General features: G+C 32.0%; 1 protein-coding gene across 4 annotated transcripts in view; it reads left to right on the forward strand.

Annotated features, from left to right (window-relative positions):
* Positions 1-25,715, forward strand: part of LOC114335728 (E3 ubiquitin-protein ligase HECTD1) — a 228,659-nt gene that overhangs the window by 177,007 nt on the left and 25,937 nt on the right. For 3 of the 4 annotated variants that reach the window (XM_028286013.2, XM_028286016.2, XM_028286014.2), the window contains 3 exons: positions 9,565-10,239; positions 14,327-14,567; positions 16,387-16,737. In XM_028286013.2, coding sequence (XP_028141814.2) covers positions 9,565-10,239; positions 14,327-14,567; positions 16,387-16,737 — 1,267 coding nt within the window. The remainder of the gene's footprint in view (positions 1-9,564; positions 10,240-14,326; positions 14,568-16,386; positions 16,738-25,715) is intronic. The other variant, XM_028286015.2, reaches the window with a different exon arrangement.

Consider the following 25,715-nt stretch of genomic DNA (forward strand, 5'->3'; position numbering starts at 1 on the left):
ATTCCCAATGTTCCAGTTTTGGTGGTGAAGGCACCAATTTAGGCCATCAGTCTTGTGCTGCCTGGATAACTCGGGAACCCATAACTGTCTTCTACTGTATACTTCTTGGCACGAACTCTTTTTCTTATTGTTTCAATTGAAACAGTTACACCTGTAGCTTCCAAAAGCTGCCTTTGGAGCTGCATGTGAGAAATGGTTGGGTGTCTTCCAACTGATTGGACAATTAAATGAACGTGGCGAGCAGTAACTACTTTTTGGCGACTTTCCTTTGCTTTATTTTTGAGCTTTCCTAGTTTCTGTTACCTAGCATAGGTTTTGGACAGAACGCCCTGTGTTACGCCTAGCTCTACAGCTATGTCCCTCTGAGAACATTACTTCTCCACAAGAGCAATAATCTTTCCCCGTTGTAAGTTCTATAACCCCACAGGAGGCATATTTTCGTTTTTGGACGCAAAAGTTAGTTTATTTATTTTCATTCAATTTGCAACTCAAGCAAATAACTTATACCGTACCGAGCTGTACTATATGCTTGTCTTATCGATTTATTTATTTTCAATAAAAACCTTTATTCTTCGCAACAATAATAAGTTTTTTCAAAAGAAATAGATATTGCTTTGAAATACATGGTGATTCCATATAAGTTTGGGTGTGTGTATTGGGACCGTGCAAGTTCGACAAAGCGACACCTATTTCTACGCTCTGCAACTTTATTCGCACTTTTAATTATATTGGCCAATTATATTAGTCCTGGTTACTGGATAATTGTCAAGGCCATAGCCCAAAAAAAATAATAAGAAAAAATAAGATTCAAGTTATGTTATTAAAACGTAAACAATTGTATGTAGTAAATAAAATTAGTTATTAAAATGCAGTACTGCAAGCAAAATACAATTAATTAAATTTACCTTTATATAATAATTACATATCATATCAATATTGTGGAGCAACATATAATTTTTCTTCTTCAATGACAGTACGTCATGAAATGTACGTCAATTTGACAATTTCAGTTGACAATATGAATTATTTAAGAAAGTTGCAATATTTCTCCGCTATTCGCGCACGATCGTTTCACGTATCCCTTCCAAGTACTTGCACACCGTGAATACCTAATCTGCTAGAGATGATTTTTTAAACTAAAATATATTTTTTAATGGCTTAAATATTATAGAAGAGAGATCATTCGCCTTGTGAGAACAATAGTGACGAAACTTCAAAATGAACATTTAGAGATAATCGTATTTGAAGTTTTGATGAAACTGCTAAACAGTATAACTGACTTATAGGTAATCATTTTGCAAAATTTTTCTAATAATGTGCTTTCTAGATATGTAAACCAATTAGTAGAAGTAATTTTATTTGAAGAAAAGATGGATATTGTATTTATTTTTGATTTTTTTTCTGCGTTACGCCATTATTGCATTATCGAAGATGTTTAATTTGATGTTTCGCCACTATACTTTAATACTACTATACTACAACAGTTTAGTTTCTTTTTTAAATAATTAAAAAAATTTACTTTTAAAAATAAATTAAACACATCAAATAAAATATTTTATTGTACACACCAGTTATGTGCAAAATGAAACTAAAGTGCAATAGAAAAATAACAAAATAAGATCTTAAGTAATAATTATGAAGACGATAAATATGATAAAAGATAAAAAGTAAGCAAAAGAACTATGAATAGTAAAATTAAATTCATCATTTCACTCACGTATGTTTCGTATTTCTACTAACTATTAAAGAAATTATTGTGGGTAGAAGGAATTGATTTATTTTGCAAGAGTTCTTTTTAGAAATGAATATTGGTCCTCTATAGTGTGGAATTAAACAATACTGATCCAAAGTGGATAGACGCTTTCTTGATTTGCTATTTCTAAATACCTAAGAACGATTGAAACTGAGTTTCTCTGTAAGAAGTTTTATAAAAAAAAACACAAGCAAAAACGACCACACAGACAAAAGTGCTCATTCGCCACTATTGCACATTGTACTACTATCTTTAATAAAATATCTAATATTTCAAATACATGTAGGCACGGCGTAATTACAGATTCGCCAGTATTGATATAAAGTTTGGTGTGCTTTCGTCGTTAATGCACCAAATTATTTGACAAATTCACAATACCATAAAGACTTGTAGGCGCCCTCTAGTAATAAGGAAATTAAATAATTGTTAGCCGATATTGCACATAAAAGAGGGCATATTTAGATGTCGATTGATGGACTTAACTCAAAAACGCTAATTTTCGAGTTTCGCCACTATTGTTCTCACTAGGCGAATATATGAGGCCCATAGAATCAAAACCTGCTAGATCCATTTTGTGAAATTTTTCAGGAGACTACAAAAACATTAAAAATGTAAATTTCCCAAAAAGTATTCGTTATTTCTTAATCAAAGTGGCATCAATAAATGTCATAAAATGGCGGATTTGAGCCGAAAACTTATGCCTGTAGATTAATAGATACTTGAACTTTGAAACTGTTTAAAAAAGGGAAAACGAAAAATTTAGGATTTAGCAGGTTTTGATTCTGATGGGCTTATATTTTAGAATACCCCTATCAGATAATACAGAAGCAAACTAAATGATTTCAGTTTATGTTAAAATTTGTTATCATTCTAATGATAAATTTGGCATAGTTATTTGATTAATGCACTATTTAAATATTTGCTATGTGTTTTAACCCTCTTAAAAGCATGATATCTTCTTCTTTATGTGGTTTGTCCGTATTCAGACGTTGACGTCCTATGCTTCTTTTCATGAACATTTTTCAGTGGGTCACAAATGATAGAAAAAAAGGTAAGTCAGTGATAATATACATTTTAGTGACATGACATTTTAGTTAAATCTGACAGTTGTCACATTTTATTTGCAATTTGGCATAAAAACAAATCAATTGTGTTTATTGCATTTATAAAATGGTATTTTCTTTGATTTGTAGTATAGTCTTATAAATTGTACAGTTTATATTAGTAGATATATTATATAATTCGTAAATAAATTTTTTTCGATTATAGCGCCATCTATCGACAACTAGAATAAATGTTATAAATGTCACCGATGAAATGTAATCACCGACGTGCGTTTTTTTCTGTCACATACAATTTAATGCGTTAGAATGAAATCGAAAAACTGTGACGCACTGAAAGATGCTCATGAGAAAAAGCATATCATGAATATTGGATTTAAACACCATGTACGCCGACTTTATATTTCGAAAAGTCTTGGAGATAGGTTTAGAAATCAAATTTATGAAATCCTCACTAATATTCGCTGAAGATAATCAATCCAAACGGTCAGATCATATCCAGGGGAGATATGCGGATCCTATCATATTCTCCTCGTAGCTAAAGTAAAGCACAAACTTAAGACGCCCAACAAACGGAGAGAGACAAAGAGAAGAATGTTCTGAATTCCATGGACCGACCATAGGACAAATAATTCAATTTTAAATGAGCTAAAGGCCAGCAAATGGCTCTCCAGCCAAATCCATCTCCTACAATTAAAATACTTTGGACACGTTATGAGAACAGGCACAGAAAACATGGAATAACTTGTATAAACATTTTCAATTTCTTTGCAACACGAAAATGCAGCAGCTGCATAATGCTCTGGTTAAATCGGAGAGTGCAGGAAGAGTCTATACCGGTTTCGGAGGTCTTTTTCCCCTCATCAGTAATCCCATATCCTCTTCTCTCCGATTTCTCCAGGCATCACACGTTGGACCTTTCCGTATTGCAAAGAAAGAAATGTCACGGATGAACTAGAGCCATCTACCGAAAAACAAAGTAATTTATCAATCGAAGTAGCACAGAAAACGACAATAAATATCGTTCGAATTTTTAATTCATTTACTCTTTTGTAGGAGTATTAAGGAATCTTTCTTGTTGGAACTTTTACCACGCTGAGCAGATGAGTTGTGAATTATTTAAAATTCTCTTATCTTAATTTCCTCGGCATCTTGCATGATTTATAAATTTTAAAAATCTCAGGAGGTGTAACCAAAGAAATTATTCCACCTGTTGTCTATCTGGTGGTATGGGAACGATATTTATTGTCGTTTTCTGTGCTACCTCGATTGATAATTTACTTTGTTATGGAATAACTTATTTTCCAAGGTAAGATAGAAGGCCGAAGATCACGAGGAAGATCCCCAACAAGTTGGATCGACCAAATTACAGGAATATGCAAAAGACCTTTCATCATCATCATCATCATTTGGCTCTACAACTCCATGTGAGTCTTGGCCGCGTTTACTATTTCCCTCCATTGTTGTCGGTCCTGAGCAGCTATTTCCCATTGCTGTACTCCCATTTTGCGTAGATCGCTGGCTACTGCGTCCTTCCATCTCTTTCTTGGGCGACCAACTGACCTTTTTCCATCGGGCCTTTCCCAGAATGTGGCGTTTAGAAGTCTTTCGTCACTTGATCTTAGTACGTGACCCGCCCATCGTATTCTGTTTGATTTAATGTAGCGTACTATGTTTTCATCTCCGTATATTGTCTGGAGTTCATCATTGTGTCTTCTTCTCCATTCTCCTGTTGTCTCTTCTCTGCAAGGCCCATAGATAGTCCGCAGTATCTTTCTTTCAAGTACCAGTAATTTTGTTTTTTCCCGCTGATTCAGAGTCCAGGTTTCGCTTCCGTGCGTTATTGTGGGACGAATTATTGTCTTATATACTCTTAAAAGACCTTTGCATGAACTAAAGAAATGACCAGATGCAGAGACCTTTGGAGACGGCAAAATACATGACGTTACGATGACCTCTTCTGACTCGCTCTGGGTGGTCAGGACTGAAGAGAGTGAGATAGAGAGCGAGAGAATTAACATTAACTAACACAGCCATTTTTAAACAATTTTGACATCAAATCTTATAATTTTCCATAAAAAAGTATGTAACCTTCATTAATTTAACAAATCACACATTTGTAAGCTACATCTGATAACTTTGACGTTACTCTTTTATAGACCAGTCATCAGCGGCAAAAAACTATAAAACCGTGGAATTTTGAGAATCAACACCGATTTGAATGAAAATTGACCCTCTTCTTCAAAATCTGCCCTACGCCGAACCGGGCTTTTGCCCTGGGAGTGAAAACAACCCCATCTAGGGGATGAAATTTTTTTTGATCAAAATAAGTATGGAAATCGATAGAGTGACCAATTCTGAGTAAATTTTGTTCTACAATTTTTTTTTTTTTTCAAAATTGGTACTTTCCAAGTTATTAGCGATTGAAACTATGCATTTTTCATTAAATAAACTCACGTTTTATAACCGTTTTTCATGAATAACTTAGAAACTTTAATTTTATAAAAAAAATCATCAACAACAAAATTGTTGCTAATAAAAAAACAAGTTGAAGAGATTTGAGTTGGAAAGACCTACGTAAACCCAATAACGACTGAGTTATTGCTCTTTAACCCTTTCAGTCACAACTTTTTTTGAGCTATGGGAAAATTCTCATATTTGGTATATAAAATAAACTATTTTTGTTGATAATTTTAACATCATTTTTTTTGTATATGTCATATGTCACTTGGCATATGACATGTCCATGTTGATGGACAATATGACTTGAAGCAAAATAAAATAAACCTGAAGATTTTAGAAATTTATTTGAATATCATTAGAATGACGAAATAAACAATATTCTTTGTAAATAACGAATTAATCATTTTACATGAAATTTAAAAAAACAGTTACGACCGCTTACAAAACATAAGTGAACATTACATTTCACGCAAAATGTATGTGATTTTCCCTTACAGTTCTCCATTTTGCAACGTGTACTATCTTTTTTTTCATCTATTTTCGGAAAATGTCCATAGCTGTCGAACCGTAATTCAATATATGGCCTTGCTTCAGTTTTGGTTTTTTTATTATTTGTTGTACCAGTATTTTCTTGACCAGATGGTCTGCCTCTCTTTGGTGGAACCTTATGTAAAATGAGGTGTTGCCCAATACTCATTCTAAAGTCCCACAAATCCAGGATTTTATTGTGTTGTACGCCTAGCAGTTCAGCTTGTTTTCTATATTCCAACCACGAATTTACTATCGCCATATCTATAGCATGTGTTATCATACGTACAGTCCATTTTCTGGATCGTCTGTAGGATCTGTAAACGCTCAATAAAAAATCTAACTTATCAACACCACCCATGTTGGAATTGTAAAGCGATATGGCTTCCGGTCTAGATACATTTATATACTCTTTCGACGTCTTATCCCATCTCTGGCACAAATCCATTTTTCCCGCTGCAACAAAATTTGAAGCCACTAAAACTGGTTTATTGTCGAACCATTTTGTAATCACAATTCCATCTTCACTAACCGCTACATCAAAACTACCTCTACCATTTTTTTTTAGATCTTTATCAGATGTTAGTTCTGGTCCAAAAAATCGGTTTATTCTAATTGTTCCGACAGCCATAATAGATTTATTGTTCAACCATTGAAAGAGGTGATAAGAACTAAAGAAATTATCAAAGTACAAACCGTGATGAGTTTCTTCAATTCTCTCAACTAGCTGCATCACAGTTCCAGCTCCTTGTCCAAACTGTGAATAATTTTCTTTTATTTCCGTTTCAGCACCTTGATATATGATGAAATCGTAAATGGTACCAGATTGTCCAGCCAATATCCATAATTTGATCCCCCATTTTTTCGGTTTATTTGGGAGGTACTGCTTGACATTGATCTGTCCCTTGAATGGAACAATTTGCTCGTCAATGCACAAATTTGTTTCGGTTTGAAGTTCCCTACAACGATTTCTAATGGAATTATATATTTCTCGGACTTTCCACATGCGATCTGTTTCGTCACCTCTTGCTGTTACATCTACTAAGTGAATGGTATTGCGCAACTTAGAGAAGCGATTGAATGTCATATTATCTTTTACAATTGAAATACCTGTAAGCTGGGACTAATACAGTCTTGCTCTTGGGAATTTTAGATTTCCCATAATAATGTGAATGCCTACAAATCGCTTTATTTCTTCTTTATCTGATGGAGAAAACCGAGCAATATTTTTTTGTACGGCATATAAGTTAGTCATTTCTGAAATCTTCTCAAACAGAGCATCAGGTATGTATTTCATAAAATATTCAATAGGAGCAGGTAATTCATCAACTTGTACTTCTTCTGGAACAAACCACTGTACTGGCCTGGTAAGATAGGTAATATTTTTTTTCCAACAAACATCTTTCTTATTTGTGAGTTTGAACTCTTTACAAAACTCCAGCAGTCTCTCCTTTGCAGTTGTTTGTTTTTCAGTGGTTTGGTTGGAATTTTCTTTGGTTTTCATGTCCTCAGACATTGGTTGTTCTGTAGTCACTTCATTGGGATATTCTAGATTTTCTAACTCACCTCTTTCTGTTGACTTCTGTTCTTGGATCAATCCGTCAAAAATAGTTTCCTCAATATCTTGGATATCATCGCCAAATTCTGAGGAAACGTCATTTAGATCCGCAATACTGTTGGCGTCATCAGCATCTGACAAACGTAATATTTCTGAGTCATCGTCTTTCATGAGTAAATCCAGAAGTTCATCCTCAGTCAAGGGTCGCGTGACCATCTCTTTTCTTTACTAGTTGACGGTAAACTTTCCATTTTATGGATATCTAAAACAACACGACCTTGCTAATTTTTATATGCATAAGTATACCTAAGTCATTTTGTCCATCTACATGGACATATAAATATACACCACTTTATAAGATATTTTCAGTCAACAGTTTGATACATAATATAAACACACTATACTAATGCTCTTTACTTACCCAAATCAGCAGGCATTTGTACGAAAAAACAAGTTTATTCAATAGAAATCGTTCCAATAACAAACAGGTGTTTTCACCACCACGACAGCGTGCTAAATGCAACCTGTTTTGCGTTTTATATAGCTTCACAAATCGACTAACAGATGGCTATTAATGTATTCAATGCTTTTCTTATGCATGTACCCACACATGGACAAAATGATTTGGGCGATAATAACCATCGATGTTTTAAGAGAATGCTTTGAAAATCGATGTCCATCGGTGTGGACACGATGACTGAAAGGGTTAAAGGATGGTTATTTTCGAAGAACCTCGAAATGGAGAACCTAATCTCAAATAACTCGAATGTAGTGCAATTTTTTGGGAAAACTGAACAGACATCTTTTAAAGTATGTACACTAAAAAACCTTTCAAATAAGCTCTGACAAAAGTTTTTTTTTGATGAGAACTGACTGACTTATGACGAAAATAAAGTCGCTCTCTGTTTTTTTCTTTTTTCAATGTAACAATTAAACCCTTAATGAAAATAAAGTTTATTTAGATATAATTGATACGATCCATGTGATTTGACCGGTTTGGAAAGTTTAGTTTAAAATAGTTGATTAAATCGGAAATGACATTTTTATAATTAAAAAAAGTTCATTTTTCTTAAATAAACTATTTATGATACAAAAACAAAAATAGAAAAAATAGTTGATTAAATCGAAAATGACATTTTTATAATTAAAAAAAAAGTGCATTTTTCTTAAATACACTATTTACGATACAAAAACAAAAAAAATCAAAACTTTCAGTAAAAGAAATCCTACAATTTTGAAACATTTTTCATATTATGAATACCTACTTTTAGATTTATTTAAGAAAAATGCTCTTTTTACCGGTCAAATTGCATGGATCGTATCAATTATACCTACAGTCGGAAAACAAACGTTTGTTATTTATAGAAAAAGACAGCAAATACAAAATAAGTGATTGATGTGATCGTTCATGGGTAATCTTTTATTTTTCCGACTGTAAATAAAGTTAATGTGTGAGGGTTTAATTTTCACATTTTCAAAAAGAAAAAACCAATGAGCGACATTATTTTCGTCATAAGTCGGTCAGTTCTTATGTAGAAAAATTATCTCAGAGCTTGTTAAAAGGTTTTTTTAATGAGCTTTAAAATATGTTCGTTAAGTTTTCCCAAAAAATTGCACCACATTCGAATTATTTGAGATTGAAGGTTCTCCATTTCGATGCTCTTCGAAAATAACCATTCTTAGCAATAACTCATTCGTTATTGGGTTTACATAGGTCTTTCTGACGTGAATCTCTTTGTTTTTTTTTTTTATTAGCTACAATTTTGTTTTTAATGATTTTTTCTATAAAATTTAATTTTTTAAGTTATTCATGAAAAACCGTTATAAAACGTGAGTTTTTTCAATGAAAAATGCAGTTCAATTTGGAAAAAAATTGTTATAGAATATTTACTGAGAATTGGTTAATCTATCGACTTGCACAGTTATTTTGGACTTCCTAGATGGGGTTGTTTTCACTCCCTGGGCAAAAGCCCAGTTCAACGTAGGGTAAATTTTGACAAAGGTTATAGTTACTGCCTAAATCCAAATTTTGAAAAAAAAAGCAAAGAAAATGGACCATGATTCTTAAAATTCCACGATAAAATGGCTGTTGATTGGACTATTAGAATTTTTTAATAATTGGATCACTGCTTTTTACCATACTTTAGAAATGATTATATTAAATTGATGGGGTTTCTCATGCAACACTAATTAAAGATTAGTCTTGAATTTCTCAGGCCTGCTCGAAACGTTTGCAGCTCTAGCTCGACGACGCACCCTAGCTTCAGTAACATCTTCAAATGCATCCAACACCAATCCCAACAATGCTCAGAATGCCAATAACGCTCAAAACAACCAGAACAGCAGTTCCTTGTTTCCACGTGCACCCAATTCAGTATCTAGTCTAGTCCGTCTAGCGTTATCGAGTAATTTTCCTAGTGGCTTACTTAGTACTGCTCAGAGCTATCCAAGTCTATCTACCAGTAATAACCCAGGCAACACTACTGGCGGTATATCAACGACAGCTGGGGCTGTGCAAGGTTGGAGTCAAGCTCTTACGATGAGCCTAACATCAACCAGTAGTGATAGTGAACAAGTATCTTTAGAAGACTTTTTGGAATCCTGCAGGGCGCCAACATTACTTGCCGAACTCGACGACGACGAAGAAATGGGAGATGACGATGACAACGATGACGACGAAAACGAAGATGACGCCGATTATGAAGAAGTGATGGTTTCAAGAAATTTGTTGTCATTTATGGAGGAGGAAACGTTTGAAGCTAGACCTACAAAGAGAAGATCGTGGGACGATGAATTTGTTTTAAAGAGGCAGTTTTCTGCTTTGATTCCTGCCTTCGATCCCAGACCAGGAAGGACCAATGTCAATCAAACTACAGGTAAAATTATTGAATTAACATATTTATTTATATACTCACGGACAAAAATATTGCATATGCATGTGAAATGAAATTTTTTGTACTGATAACCTTAGCCCCCCTGTATTATAGGAATAGGATTTCTTTTCCGAATGGGATGTTTTAAAGTATCATATAAATGCTATAATCGGATTTAAATCTGATCAGGGCTATATGCTGGCCAGTATAATTTTTAAATTGAATCTCATCGAGGTAAGTATTCACTATGCTAACGGCATGAAGACGTGTATTAGCACCAATATATCATATCCAATATGGCTTTCAAATGGCAAAAGATGATCTTCTAAGACGTTTTCAATGTACTTATTAGTTGGCATTCGCCTAATCACCTCCACGTGTTCGGTATGCCCTTTCAAAGCAATACCGCTTTATTGGGAATGTGCAAGTTCGGTAAAGCGACACCACAGTATATAGAAGTTCCACCATAGCGACACCTGGTTTCTACGCTCAGCAACATTTTTCGCACTTTTAATTATATTGGCCAATTATATTAGTCCTGGTTACTGGATAATTGTCAAGGCCATATTCCAAAAAAAAAATAATAAGAAGAAAAAATAAGATTCAGGTTATGTTATTAAAACGTAAACAATAGGGAACTTGCACATTTCTTTTTTATTACATAATAATGTTTAGTTTTGTTTAAAAATGAGATTTTCCAAATTTCAAGCTTCAAAAACTCGTAATAACTTAGAAATACATATTTTAAAGTCTTCTGCGGTATCAAATAGTTCAAACGACTCGTGACGTCACATAGTTTTACATTAGTTTTTATTATGGTTATATTTCGCTGTGTCTAGGTACACGCTAACGTGTACGCAAATAAAAAAGTTAGTACACGCGAATTAAACTTCATCAAGCCAGTGACGTCATTATTTAGCGTGCGCAGTGACTGTATATTTTGGTACAAGCTATTTTGATATGTTTAGTGTTTGTTTGATAGAAAATTATTTGTTAAGGGAAGGGAAGCAGAACTATTCAGATGTTTCAAACTTAACTGTAATAAATCAATGTATATATAAAAGTATATATTATTTAGGTTAGCAAAATAAATATATGTATTTAGTCGACATAAAACGTACAACATATTGTTAAAATAATTTTTATACGTAAGTTAATTATTATAATCAACTATTCTACATGGGAAATAAGCCACAATTTAACTAAAAAAATGATTTTATTAACGTTTCGACGTCCAAATCTGATGTCATTGTCAAAATACAAAAATTAGTCAGATTAAATAAATTATTAAAAAAACAATTCTTACTAAGCAACAACATTTTTGTTTAATTTAATAATATTTTGTATTTTGACAACGACGTCCGATTTAGACGTCGAAACGTTAATAAAATGATTTTTTTAGTTAAATTGTGGCTTAGTTCCCATTTAGAATAGTTAATTACAAAAATGCCACAAGGAAATAGCTTCAGAACAAGTTACTTATTATTGTAAAAGCTTTAGGTCTTCCTTTTATTTTAAATTTGGACGGTAAAACTATTTCACTTATTACTAAAAATATATATATTAATTTATAGTCTCTTAACTTTTTCATACTTTTTTAAAATGTTGTTAAACTCATTAAAACAACTAAATAATTGTACATACTGCATAGTTAATTTAAAAACAAACCTAAACAAATAAAAAATAAGAAATCTCTTCACTAATCAATATTAAAATTAAAGTGTAAACACAACGCGATTAAACAAATTCCAACACTCTGACACTCTATTTTTTTAATTTCCGTACACGTTAGCGTGTACCTAGACACAGCGTTATATTTAGGTATATTCTTCTTCTACTTCTTTAGTTTATTGGCCTCCACCTACTTGGGTATTTGGCCAGCTCGTCGTCGGAGAATAAAGGAAAGAAATTTATATTCTAATGACATTTATCGTATCGTATCGTATGTCGTTGTAATAATATTGTTGAGATTGGAGTTTGATACAGTTTTTGAAGGAAATGAAAGAAGGTTTACTATTGAAAATAAAACCATTTGGTAAAAGTACAAATTTTCTATGAACAGTTTTTTTTTGAAAAATGGCTTTGGCAGAGCCAATTAGCCAGACTTGTTTGTGATTGATTGTAGATTCATAGTCATAAATTTCTTATAAACATAAGTACATTCTACAATATTATTTTTATAGATACATAGGTACATTGTGTAGCTTTTTTTTATTTTGTTTTTTTTTTAATTATTTTACTGTTTTTTTAATATATATTTTAATTTGTGCGAAACACTTTTTTTACTTCTTTTTTTTTCTATTATTTTTTTATTTTTGTTTCTATTTTTTTTTCTTTTTTTTTATTTATTATTTTTTTGTTATTATTTTATTATGTTTACTATAAATAGTTCAAACTATTATATATTCAATACTATTATATTTTACTATGAATAGTTCAAACGATCAAAAACACTTTTAACGTCACATAACTGTATTTTTTACTGACGTTTATAATGTCTAATTTAAAATTATATATACGATTGGTGTAGAATGTAAACATACAACCCTGTGACGTCACGACGCGTTTTGGGGTGGCTGGTATAAGTTGAATTTTTAGTCGTCTTTAGGGGCCAAACGAAAGACAAACAAAACTTTTTTATCTTTGGTACAGGTTCTAAATTATGTTCTGTTGTGATTTATAACATTTTTTTCGAATTTAAAATTGTATGCAAGTTCCCTATTGTATGTAGTAAATAAAATTAGATATTAAAATGCAGTACTACAAGCAAAATACAATTAATTAAATTTGCCTTTATATAATAATTGCATATCATATCAATATTGTGGAGCAATATATAATTTTTCTTCTTCAATGACAGTAGGTATGAAATATACGTCAATTTGACAATTTCAATTGACAATATGAATTATTTAAGAAAGTTGCAATATTTCTCCGGTATTCGCGCACGATCGTTTCTCGTATCCCCTCCAAGTGCTTGCACACCGCGAATAGCACTATGCCGCTACCACCAAAACTAACGCTCTGTGTGAGGTTACAACTGACATACTGTTCACCAATTCTTTTGTAGACGAAGTTTTGTAAATCTTGCCTCCATATGGTGAACGGTATGCCAGATATATCCTCATACAGAGTGTTAGTTTTTGATGATGGCGGCATATTGCTATGGAGTGGTATTTCTTGGAAAGGAGATACCGAACTTGTGGAGGTGATTGGCTGAATGACAACTGAATTGTACATTAAAAACATTTTAGAAAATCATGTTTTGCAATTTGCCAGCCATATTGGATAACGAATTCGTGTTAATGCACCATGACGCAGGTCTTTATGTTGGTAGAATAGTGAATACTTACCATGAGATTCAATTTAAAAATTATATTGGCCACTATATAGCCCATATTAAATTTAAATCCAATTATATCATTTATATGATACAATAAAACATCGTATTAGGAAAAGAAATCCTATTTCTATGTCACTGGGGGCAGAACAAAAAAAAATTTATTTCACACGTTAATTTCAAAATATACAATATTTTTGTCCGAGAGTGCTCTTTAACACAGAATGAACAAAATGTGCATTTCAGATCGTCATGCAAATTTAATATTAAGAGCGTAGGCGCAAAATTTCGGGCCAATGCTTTTTAGATACATTCATTTTTATTCGGCTAATGAGAAAGCTAATAAGTATTTTTGAAAAATTTAAACGCAGAATGAAAGATTACATTATCACCGAGGGCTGAAAGTTCCTGAAAACTTCCATAATGTATAATTTAATGAGTTCAGAAACTTTTTGTTTATTCTAAGGGACTTTCGGCCCTCGGTGATAATGTGATCTATCATTCTGCGTTTAAATTTTTCAAAAGATTTATTAGTTTTCTCAGGATTCGAAAAAATATCAATGCATTTAAATAGCAATGGACCAAGATTTTGCGCCTACCCCCTTAATATTTTTTAACTTTTTTCATCAGAAAAACATGCTATATTTTAATATAGATTAACCACAGCCATTTCCTTTTTATTGTATATTCTAAATATTTACCTTCTTATAGGTGTAACTTTCGAATATATCCATGAAAAATTATTTACAGATTTAGAAGTACCCCCTCCTGGCCAAAGTGAAGCTCCCTCAATATCAGAACATGAGCTACTGCCTCAGCCCAAATTGCAGTTGTTACTGAAGGGTCCAAATATGCCTGGAATTCCTGACGTAGAAATAGAATTGAATGATCGTTGTTGGACAATATTTAGAGCAGTACAAGAATTGATGCAAGTGACTGAATTTAATTCGAAACAAGAAAAAGTTAGAAGGATTTGGGAACCCACATATTTGTAAGTAATTATTATTCATTAATTAAAAGTTATCGTTATTTTTATGTAATCTGCGGGCTGTTTTACAGTTTAAACAAGGAATTGGACATTGTAAGTCCTAAGTTTTCGGGCGGGAAATTAGACGTGACGGGGATTAGAACCGGAAATCATGTTTGAACTCTTCGTGTAACTTGGCATCTATTGATATACGATTTCACTAATTTTGAGTCAATTTTGACAAACGCAAAGTCATTTTTGACAACTTCCGGTCATAACTTTTTAACTGGAAATAACATCAAAACGAACTAAATACTGGAAGTATATAAATATATGTTTTACTGTCAGCGTTGCATGTGGTTGACTTTTTAAAGACATATTACATGCTATGATTTTTTTGTGACGGATATTCTTCATTGAAAAAGAAATTGAAATATGTGCATACCATAAACATTTTATGGGTTTTGTTCCCTTAAACCCCCCAAATATTTGTGTACGTTCCAATTAAATTATTATTGTGGTACCGTTAGTTAAACACAATGTTTTTAAAACTTTTTGCCTCTTTTAATATTTTTTCGATAAGCCAGTTGTTATTTAGATACTTTGAACATTTGTAAATCAACCACATATTTTTAAATGGTTAAGTAAGATTATAGAATATTATTTTCAAAATAATTATTACCAGGTCTCTATATAGTCTTACCATTTAAAAATATGTGGTGGATTTTACAAATGTTCGAAATATCTCGATAAAAACTGGCTTATCAAAAAAGTACTAAGATGCAAAAAAGTTTTAAAAACATTGTGTTGAACGAATAGTACAACAATAATTATTTAATTTGAGGGGGGGGGGTTTAAGGGAACACAACCCCCATAAAATTTTTATAGAGTGCACAAATTTCACTGTTATTTTTTTTAAGATGTTCCTCTCATAATAATGAAACATGTCCATTTTCGATAAAACGTCTCTACTAGTTTTCAATATATTGGAAAAAATGAATTTTCATTTTGTAACTTCAAAAAGCTGTAACTTTTTTTATGTGAACATTTGTCCAAAATAAGTTAGGTTCAATCGGAGTATTTTCGAATCGATTTTCATTTTGTAACTTCAAATGGCTGTAACTTTTTTATGTGAACATTTGTCCTAAGGTAAGTTAGGTTCAATCGAACTATTTTTGGTCCCAGAATATGTGACTTAATTTATGATCTTCCTTTTTGTTACAGTCTGTATAAAACAATTTACGAATTTACAACTTCTGTCTTCTTTCTTCGACTCTTTACGTCGATGTACTGTATAATAATACTGATAGCATTTTCGAGCAGTGGAGGTGACAGCTAATCATGTGTATCTGAAATTGGTACTTTACAGCACCTGGTTGAACTCCGTTTTAGTTTCGACTAGTTCTTTTTCTTCATAATATATAAAATCTATATTTATATAAAATCTTCCATATAAAATTATATATTTTTCAATAATTAACTATTTAGATGGGAAATACACAATTGAATTGAAAAAAATAATTTTATTAACGTTTTGACGCCCAAATCGGGTGTCGTTGTCAAAATACAAAATACTACGAAATTAAACAAAAATGTTGTTGCTTAGTAAAAAATTCTTCTAATAATTTATTTAATCTGACATATATTTTCAATATAATATATTTTTAAATTTTTTATATGTATTAATATTATTCCATATTTAGCCATACGGCTTATAATATAATTATTAACATCAATTAGTGTTGTTTGTCTCATTAATTTATTATTATTATGAATTAAGTTCTTCTAATTCAGATGCATTTGTTTTTGTATACGTGTAACTAAATATTGTTTTTGTTTTTAGAATTATATATAAGGAATTGAAAGACGATGGAAGTTACGACATAGAGGAAGGCAGAGCTACTCCAGTAGCGACCCAGTTTTCTCGTAGTGGCAGCAGTTCTATCGCTGGTACCACTTTATCACCGAGTACACCAGTGCCTGGCACTCCTTCAGTATCAAATTGTACAGTTGAAGATGTTTTACAGCTTCTAAGACACTTATTTGTCATTACAACCTCGAAAGAGAACGATCTCAAAATACTTGAAAATGCTGATATACCGGCAGACGAATATTCCAGCAAGAAAATCACCAACAAACTTTTACAACAGATCCAAGATCCGCTAGTTTTGTCCAGCTCTAGTTTGCCAGCATGGTAAGTTTTTAAAGTTAGTTTGAAATATTTATTGTTTTGTTTGTATAAATAGTTTTTAAGAAACTACAACTAATTTGAAAATGCCGAGTTTCTAAGATGATTAGAACCGACGATATCGCCAAAAAACGAAAAAACACGTTATAATTTTTTGGAGGGTTATGGATGGGGCCAGTGGTTTAAAAATTTTTGGGTCGAATACTTTTTGATGTAGAACATGTACTTTTATTTTTGACATTTATCGCTGGGGGTATTTTTCCCTATCTTAACCGGCTAGACCCTTTAGTTTTATTTAGTGTAATAAAAGTTTACTGAACAAGCAGATTTGGCTCCCATTTTTTTAATTGTAATGTTCATATTTGGCTCTTTGACTAATAAGTTTGTCGACCACTGACCTAGTGGTATTATAAAAATATAGAATTATAAAAAAAAAATAGTTAAGGTTGATATGAACCCTCAATTAATTTGTTTCTGATCCTAGAGATGGCTCTACTGTAGCATGCCATTGTGGTAACATTTTCAACTTAATTGTAGATTTCTACATGATGACTCAGTAATATGTAGAAACCTGAACACTTTTTTATCGTTACACCCATCGGCTCAATTGGCTATGATGCCAAATTGTTTAAACAGTAATTTTATCAACGCCTAATAACAATGTTAATAGCAAGAAACATTTAGTCCATGTTATGAGGCCGCTCCCGTCTGAAAGAAAATTATGTTTCGGTTTCTTTGCGGAAGGAAATCTGAGGGCGAAATTTTTGGCCAGAAATTGGAAAGAAAGGTATCTTGTCATTTTTCTCAAAAGTTGATAGTTTTCGAGTTAGGGGCGATTTAAAATCTGAAAAATGCGATAATACGCATTTTCGAAGCTTAAAAGATCATTTATCTTAATATATCGCACATCCCATTCAATACCGATACAACTGCGGGTTTCTTCTTCGACAAAATAGATATTTTAAGACAAGTAATTGAATATTAGAATATTAGTAATTCAATAGCACACGAATGGATATCTTTTTTCAAAAACAAGTAATATTTAACCGTTATAAATATTTGTAAGATATGGCGGTATTCGTATTGCATTATCTTTTTAAATAACTCATTATGGTAGGGGAGCCCAAGCGGGGATTTTTGCAGTTACTCGAGCGCGTCAGATTATCATATGGGGAGAAACCTGGTACCCTGCAGATGTACTTCTACCATATATTGGCTCTTAACACAGGGGAGTTCGTTAAGGGGGGCCCGAAAATAAAAATCTATCCTTAAAAAAACTCGAAATTGTCAGATTAAGATAAGGTAAGTTAGGTACATGCAAAAGAAAGTATATTTCAAAAATCTGACGATTTGAGCCGGGCGTAAGGAAATGGGCGAGTCCCAAAATTTCACAAGAATAAAGCGAATATTTCGCGAAATGAATGACAGATCAAAAAACTAAAAAATATGTGCTCAATATTTTTTAAAAATCTATCAAATGATACCAAACACGAGTTCCCACGGAGAGGGGTGGGGGTAAATTTAATATTTTAAATACGAATCCCGCGATATTTCGTGAAATGAACATCAGATCAAAAAACTGTAAAATACACTTATTTAATATTTTTAAAAAATCTATTGAATGGCACCAAACACGACCCCCCACGGAGGTGGGGTGGTGGGTTACTTTAAAATCTTAAATAGGAGTCCCCATTTTTTATTGCAGATTTGGATTCCTTACGAAAAAATAAGTAACTTTTATTCGAAACATTTTTTCGAATTATGCATAGATGGCGTTATAATCGGAAAAAACGATTGTTGGAAATGGAAAATTAAATTAAAAAATGACAAGCGCCCACTAAAATGGAAAATGTTACTTAACTTTTTTTGGTTTTAGGACCTACTCTTCACAACCCAATAGGTCTCCAAAGCGCTCGAGTGACTGCACATTTAGCATACTTTGCTCCCCTACCATTAACCATAAGTGCTACTGTTATGGTTATACAGATTAACAATGAAAAAACAGACAAAGTTATAAATGGTAGTTTACTAGATAAATCTAATAATTATAATTGTATATTATTAAAAATCACTTACAAGAAATTAACTCAACAAATTGAAATAAAATGATTGGTGTACATTTGCAATAAGATTTTTTTGCATAGTTCCAGTAAATGCTCTTTTGTTTTCTCTTCTACAGTAGGAGGCTTTTCGTAGGCTGGTTTTAAGTTATATTGCTCTAAAATATTATTATTATCAGAAAAACCTCGAGTAGAAAGGTCAATAGTTTTATAGGTTGTATAGTCAAAGTTAGTTTTGTTAAAAACTTTTGTAGGAAAACACGTTTCTACTTTAAGAATTTGTATATTATTCCATATTACTTTCTCGTTATCCGAATTTTTGGTGAATTTTTGTCCAAAAATTTTTGAAAGGTACTTGAAGTCAAAAAAGTCTTCAGCGTCCATTTCATTCCAATAGCTAGAGAGGCATGTTGCAATTTAATTTGCTCCTCGCATAGCAGTGGCTTCGTGCCAAAAAAGCAGGAACCGTTTGCGATGCTACTTCGAAAATCGTAAAATTAAAGCAATTGAGGCAGGACTTATAAAAAAATGGAGAGAAATATCTCCGCAATGCGTAGGTAATACTGCTTGCAAATCTAAGCAAGCTACTATGAGTTTATTATTTTTTATGTAGGCTTTGTAATATCTTTTGCTTTTTCTTCTCGGCTTCTTTCTTTACTACGAATGTGACGTGTGTATTGTTCTTGGCTTTTGTATTTTTCTTCTTGATTGCGTTGTTTATACACCTCATAAGTTGCGCACTGATCTTTCGTCGGTTTAAAAAAGATATATTACATTCTGTGTTAGAAAATGTTTCATATGTACATGTTTTGACAGATGGCAACTGCTTTTCTTCTCGTTACTCTTTGTAGTATCTATACATCTGAGCTAAGGTTAATGATCCATCAAGGAATTCTCTACGAGTTTGAGGTCTTAAATAGTGAGACTCTACGCGCTCAAAGCTATTTATGTTTTCTTACGACGGTTTCCTTAAGTTTCTCGTCTATCGTGCGTTTTTGATGATTTCCTCTATTATCTTTCTGAACGATGTTATAATCTTTTGACTCAGCCCAACTTGTTCGAAGAAATCGATTTCCAATATTAAGGGTATTCATAAAAATATTTTGCATGCTCTTCTCCTTAATTTGTTTATAGTTAAATACAAACATAAATTCTTTGTCCTATTACTTCCTTCTACAACTCTCCCATACTTCGGAATATTGTGCAAACGTTTCTGTAAAATACCCCTAGAACTCGCAACATGTGGCGGTATTACATTAAAACATAATATTATATTCTCCGTGCAATATCCATACATGATACAGTTACGGCGCTACAAACTACGTTTTTGAAGTTACGTCACTAATGTTCTCAGCAAACGATGTGTATTCTCGCAATTTTCAGATTTTAAATCCCTTGTAACTCGAAAACTGTTAACTTCTCAGAAAAATGAGAAGATATCTTTTTTGTTTAGGAGACAAAAAACCTAAAAAATTACAGGGCAAAATAGGAGATGGTTGAAATAGAGCCTGCCGCATTGGCATTAAATTCGGATGGACGCGCATAATTAACAATTAAAAAACAACCGTCTAAATTGAAGTTAGACCCGATTACTACTCAGAATTTCAAAAATGAATGTTTAAACTTTACTTTAAGGACTTGCCAACCTTAAATATAATAATTTAAATAAGAGTTTTTACGCCTCGAAAATGTGTATTTTCGCATTTTTCAGATTTTAATTCACCTCTAACTCGAAAACTATCAACTTTTGAGAAAAATGACATATATTTCTTGCTTAGAATGACCCAAAAAACAAGAAAAAATATTTTCCTGGACAAAAAATGGTAATATTGTGAATTTGTTTAGAAACATTTTTTAAACAATTTCTGCCCAAAAATTTCGCCGGCACCCTTCTGATTTATTTAAAGGGGACATTTTTGAATAGGAATCCGCAAAGAAACCAAATCAGATTCTTTTTCAGACGGAAGCGGTCTCACAACATAGACTAATTACATATTATGTTTCTCCGTAACTAAATATTCCAGTTAGTCAAGCATTCATCTTATCTCACACAGATGGTAATAAAATTTTACGACCTCTTCCATTCACTGTCGACAAAGTAAAAATGTATTGCATTGCACAAATTTTGTTTATACACATAAAAATTTTAACACGTTGACGAACAGTGTGTCAAATGTATAATCAAGTGTGACACTATATGAATTTTGCCAAGTAGAATAGGGAAATTGCTAAATTTGTTTTAGCGCTTATAGTTTGTGGAAACAATATGTTTTTTTGTAAACATGTGGACGACGACCATGGATGTAGATGCATATTTCATATGCATCTGTAGATGTAATAATAGGATTTTGATTTTAAATTCAGCAAAATATGTTTAAGCAAGGCGAAAACCTCGCGTTTCTTGGGAAAAATATTCCCATGAGATCTTTTTGCGTAATCAGTTTCATGAGATACCGCAGAATAAGACCCAAAAGGTTATAATAAAGATATTAAAAATGACTGTTAACAGAAAAAAATACTGAAAACTATTTCACACCAAAACTAGTTCGTCTCTGTCTTGCTAAGAGAGCCGTCGATTTATTGCATTTCGATTTAATGTCCATGATTCAGCTCCATAGCAAAGCACACTGTGTACATAACATTTAATTAGCCTTATTCTGAGGGCCAGTATCAGATCTTTGTTGCATAAAATCTTTTTTATTTTCACGAAGTTGACACGTGCTTTTTCAATTCTCTCTCTTATTTCTGCAGTCTAATCGTTATTTTCTGTGATTATCGTTCACAAGTAAGTATATTTTTTTACTCTCTCAGACTGCTGGCCGTCTATAGTTAATATTTCATTTGTATTGTTGTTCTTGTTATTTTTCATAAATTTGGGTTTTTTGATGTTAAGAGAGAGTCCGTATTCTCCACTACATATATCTTAATATTTTGTTCATTATTATTTCTAAGTCTTCCAAGTTGTCTAATATTATGACTGTATCGTCGGCATGCCTAATGTTATTAATTAAATTTCCATTCACTTTTATGCCGACTGTCTCGTTTACCAAAGCTTCTTGTGTGATTTCTTCAGAATAAGCACTAAACAATAACGGCGACAGTATGTAACCTTGCCTGGCCCCTCTCCTTATCTCCATTTCTTCTGACACTTCTGTTCCAAATTACACATTTGATCGTTGGCTGTAGTATAAATGGTATAGTTTATTACTAACTCTATTATTATGGTATCGTTTATTACTAACGAGGAAGTTATAAATGCTAAATCAAATGAAAAATGGAAAATATAGAGACGACGGAATAACAAAAGAGATGATTAGAGATGGAGGTCAAACTACCTTGGAGGCAGTTAAAATCCTTGGCAAAATTGTTTTGTTGCGAAGATTGAACACATTGTTTGAAAAACGTTAATATGTATCTATACACTTGACAAAACGTATGTTTGGTCGTACGTTTTGCATGACACACAAAACGTACAATAAGACGTAGCGTGAAAACGACCCTTTTTAGACATACATTTTTCCATAAACCTCTCGAAAGTAGAATTGGTATTTACTGCATCATCGTTGATTTGTATCGGGCACACTGAAAAATCGCATGACTTGTTTTGAATTCTCTCAGAACTTAAATTTGATCCAAGATCAGTAGGTCTCATAGTATGATCTATCTGATAAGATGTACCTTGTACATATTTATTATCATCATTACTATTAATATTATCACCCAAATTACGTTGATTTAAAAAAAATAATCAATTATATTGCGACATTTAAATTTTTTACTTTTTAAGTTCTCGGTAGAAGCTTCTGATTCCTTTCGTTTATCGTTTCTTTGACATCTTATAACTCTTCGTAAATCACAAACTATATTAATATAAAAAAAGAAGAATAAACTCAAAATACTATTAATCACGCTAACAATGTACATACAAACTAAGATCTGCACGAATCAGTATTGGAGATGTTATTTGCATTGATAACCAAAATACACTGCAATCAGTTATCTGCAAACAATTTTATAATTATACGTGGAGATGCTTAGTATGCGTTCACAGAATATAGGATTACATATATTTTTTTAAATATGCTTATTGTGATTATTTTTATTTCTTAATTTATAAGGATTATAAATTACTCATTTCAAAATACACTGGCGTCACTGGCCCGTTTTGGCCAAGTCCCATACTAATAAAATATATTTATATGTAATTCATAATTCATATAATATTCTAATTTTAAAACATGTATAATTATCCATTTGAAAAAATAAATGAATGTTTTTGTAATCTTTATATTATAATAAAAAAAATGTGTGTGTACTTTGTACGCACGTAAGAAGTTATACTTCTAAATATGATTTCAATGAAATAAATATACTTTCGGACAGTTTATTTGTATTTTATTTAAAGATTAAATTAATTTTTACTTACTACTTTCCAAACAGTTTTATTAAAACAATACCAAAAATTAAAAAAAGATTAGAAAACACCAAGATTCGAACCGGGGTCCTCTTGATCTCCAGTCGAACGCTCTACCGCTGAGCTATACCCTTTTAATTATCCAGGCTACAAGATTTCTCAGACATAGTGACAAACAGACATATTACTTATTATCTTATTCCCGAGGTAGACAAGTCCAAATACACAAAAATTGTAATAATAGTTATTTATGATATAAATGTTAAAAGTACAATTTTAAGGCACGTATGTGAAAGTTTCGTGTGAAAGATTCGCTTCGCTCATTCTGCAATTCACATGAGTGCCTTAAAAATGTACTTTTTAACACGTACCTATATCATACAATATTTTTTCTACAAACGTCTTATATGTGAACAATTATAATTTATTCATTCTCAATTACAGGACAATACCTACAAAAACTTTTACTTGAACTTGACTGACATTCCATTTTTATATTTTTCTTGACATTACATCAAAACTGCCTATACTGTCAATACGTAAATCAGAATAACATCTACTTTTATTTTTGTATATTCTAACAAATTTTAATAGTTTTTTTCTACAAACGTGTTAAAAATGCAATACAGTTTAAATTAAATTTTAAAAAGCCTTTTAAACCACCCACCTTTTTCAAATTGCGCAAGTTGTATTATTAATATCTATTAATGTTAATAATGAAATATAAATATTTTGACGTTTCACAATTTGACAATTCACTTTTAACTGCAGTGCCTTAAAATTTTTAAAGCACCGGTGCTTTAAAGTAGCATTTTTAACGCTCCTATGGAGTGCTATAAATTGTATTTTTAACACGTTTGTAGAAAAATATATTTAAAAACACTAATATATTCTTTCCACACCTTTTCTGGACTGATAAATACATAAATTAAAACATTTAGTAACGAACTCCATACTGCCTGTGTGCGCATACGCGCAGATTAATAAAATTTCACCCTCAATGAAATCGCGCCTAAAGAAGTATAACTTCAAAAATAAATCACTTGGGTTGAGAGTTGGGGCCGATCGCCCCCATCGCCCCCCTGGATCCGCCACTGATAGGACACGTGCCACGACAAAACAACTAAAGGTGGACGAGAAACATTTTAGATTGGAGACCACGCGAGCATAGTCGTAGCAGAGGAAGACCACAAAAACGATGGCTAGATGACTCCAAAGCAAAAGTGGGGAGAAACTGGTACCAAATAGCACAAAACAGAGAAGAGTGAAGAACTCATGGGAGGCCTTTGTCCAGGAGTGGATGCAAACAGGCTAAAGAAGAAGTTATTGTTTTCTTTAGGGACATTTACTTAACAAGCTACATGTTTTTATGGATTCGGCTGCCTCTAGAGATGAATATTCTCGGGATGAATACAGTCACTTAACTTCAACAATATTATTGTCACCTACTGACCCGTCCGGAGAAGCTCATAAAAACCCATAACCTTTTTCAAACACAGAAACAATCCACACTGCTTTATTTACTATAATTTTTATTTTGATAGCAATTTCTGGCTCTTCTTCGTTTCTTATCAGATAAAACAATTGTTCCAGATATCGTTATCGCGTCTTTTTACTTTTTTATCGATGATTATTCTGCCGCGCCGTTTTCATTTTCTAATATTCCATACTCTTTCTCTTCCTGCTCTTAAAGAAACTGTTTATTAGATTTTTTTCTTTCTCATTTAATTTATACCGATCCAGATTAGCTCCATATATAAGTTCTAAGTTCTACTTCCATCAGACTAATCAATACGTTTATTTAACATACCTATTATTAAGTGACAACACATTTTTTCTTTTGTCTTCGCTAATATTTATTTATTTCTGTTGTTTTTGTACAGAGAATAAATCAATATAGATGTAAGATTTTTAAAATTGATTGTTACCTATTATTCCTTGTATATTGATCCTTTTTTTATTTTTAATGTGAAGGTGAAAATATTTTTAACCTCTCCTCAATTAATTTGAGAAGTGGTTATTTACGCTTACTTCATATCTATTTACATATCGTCCAATTGTTTTCTCCTAAATTTAGCTCACCACAAATGCAAAAAGTAATGAACAATGAAAATTTTAAAAATAAAGTAATAATTTCAATTAAAATCTTTAATAAACATAAAAGTGCGACAAAAGAGAAATACCATGGATGGTAGTTATTAGAAACACTATTTGACAAATGAAGACTATGCTCCAATTCCAATTTAAAATATAGTCAAATACAAAGCTTCAGAGATACATGAAGAAATACAAAGAAAAAAGACAACTTTATGGTACTTAAAAACATTAAAATGCCAATTGCCAACTCGGGTTTAATCGAAACAGAAAGTACCGGCCCTATGTAAATATATCAAAATCTAATACGGCCAAGGGGACTGAAAATATTTCAACAAAAGTAGTTAAATTAATTTCAGAAGGTCACGTTGATGCGTTATAAATAGACGTTATAGTAGTAGGCTTATATTACCTAC

This window comes from Diabrotica virgifera, chromosome 6 (assembly GCF_917563875.1).
Source record: "Diabrotica virgifera virgifera chromosome 6, PGI_DIABVI_V3a".
NCBI lineage: Eukaryota > Metazoa > Arthropoda > Insecta > Coleoptera > Chrysomelidae > Diabrotica > Diabrotica virgifera.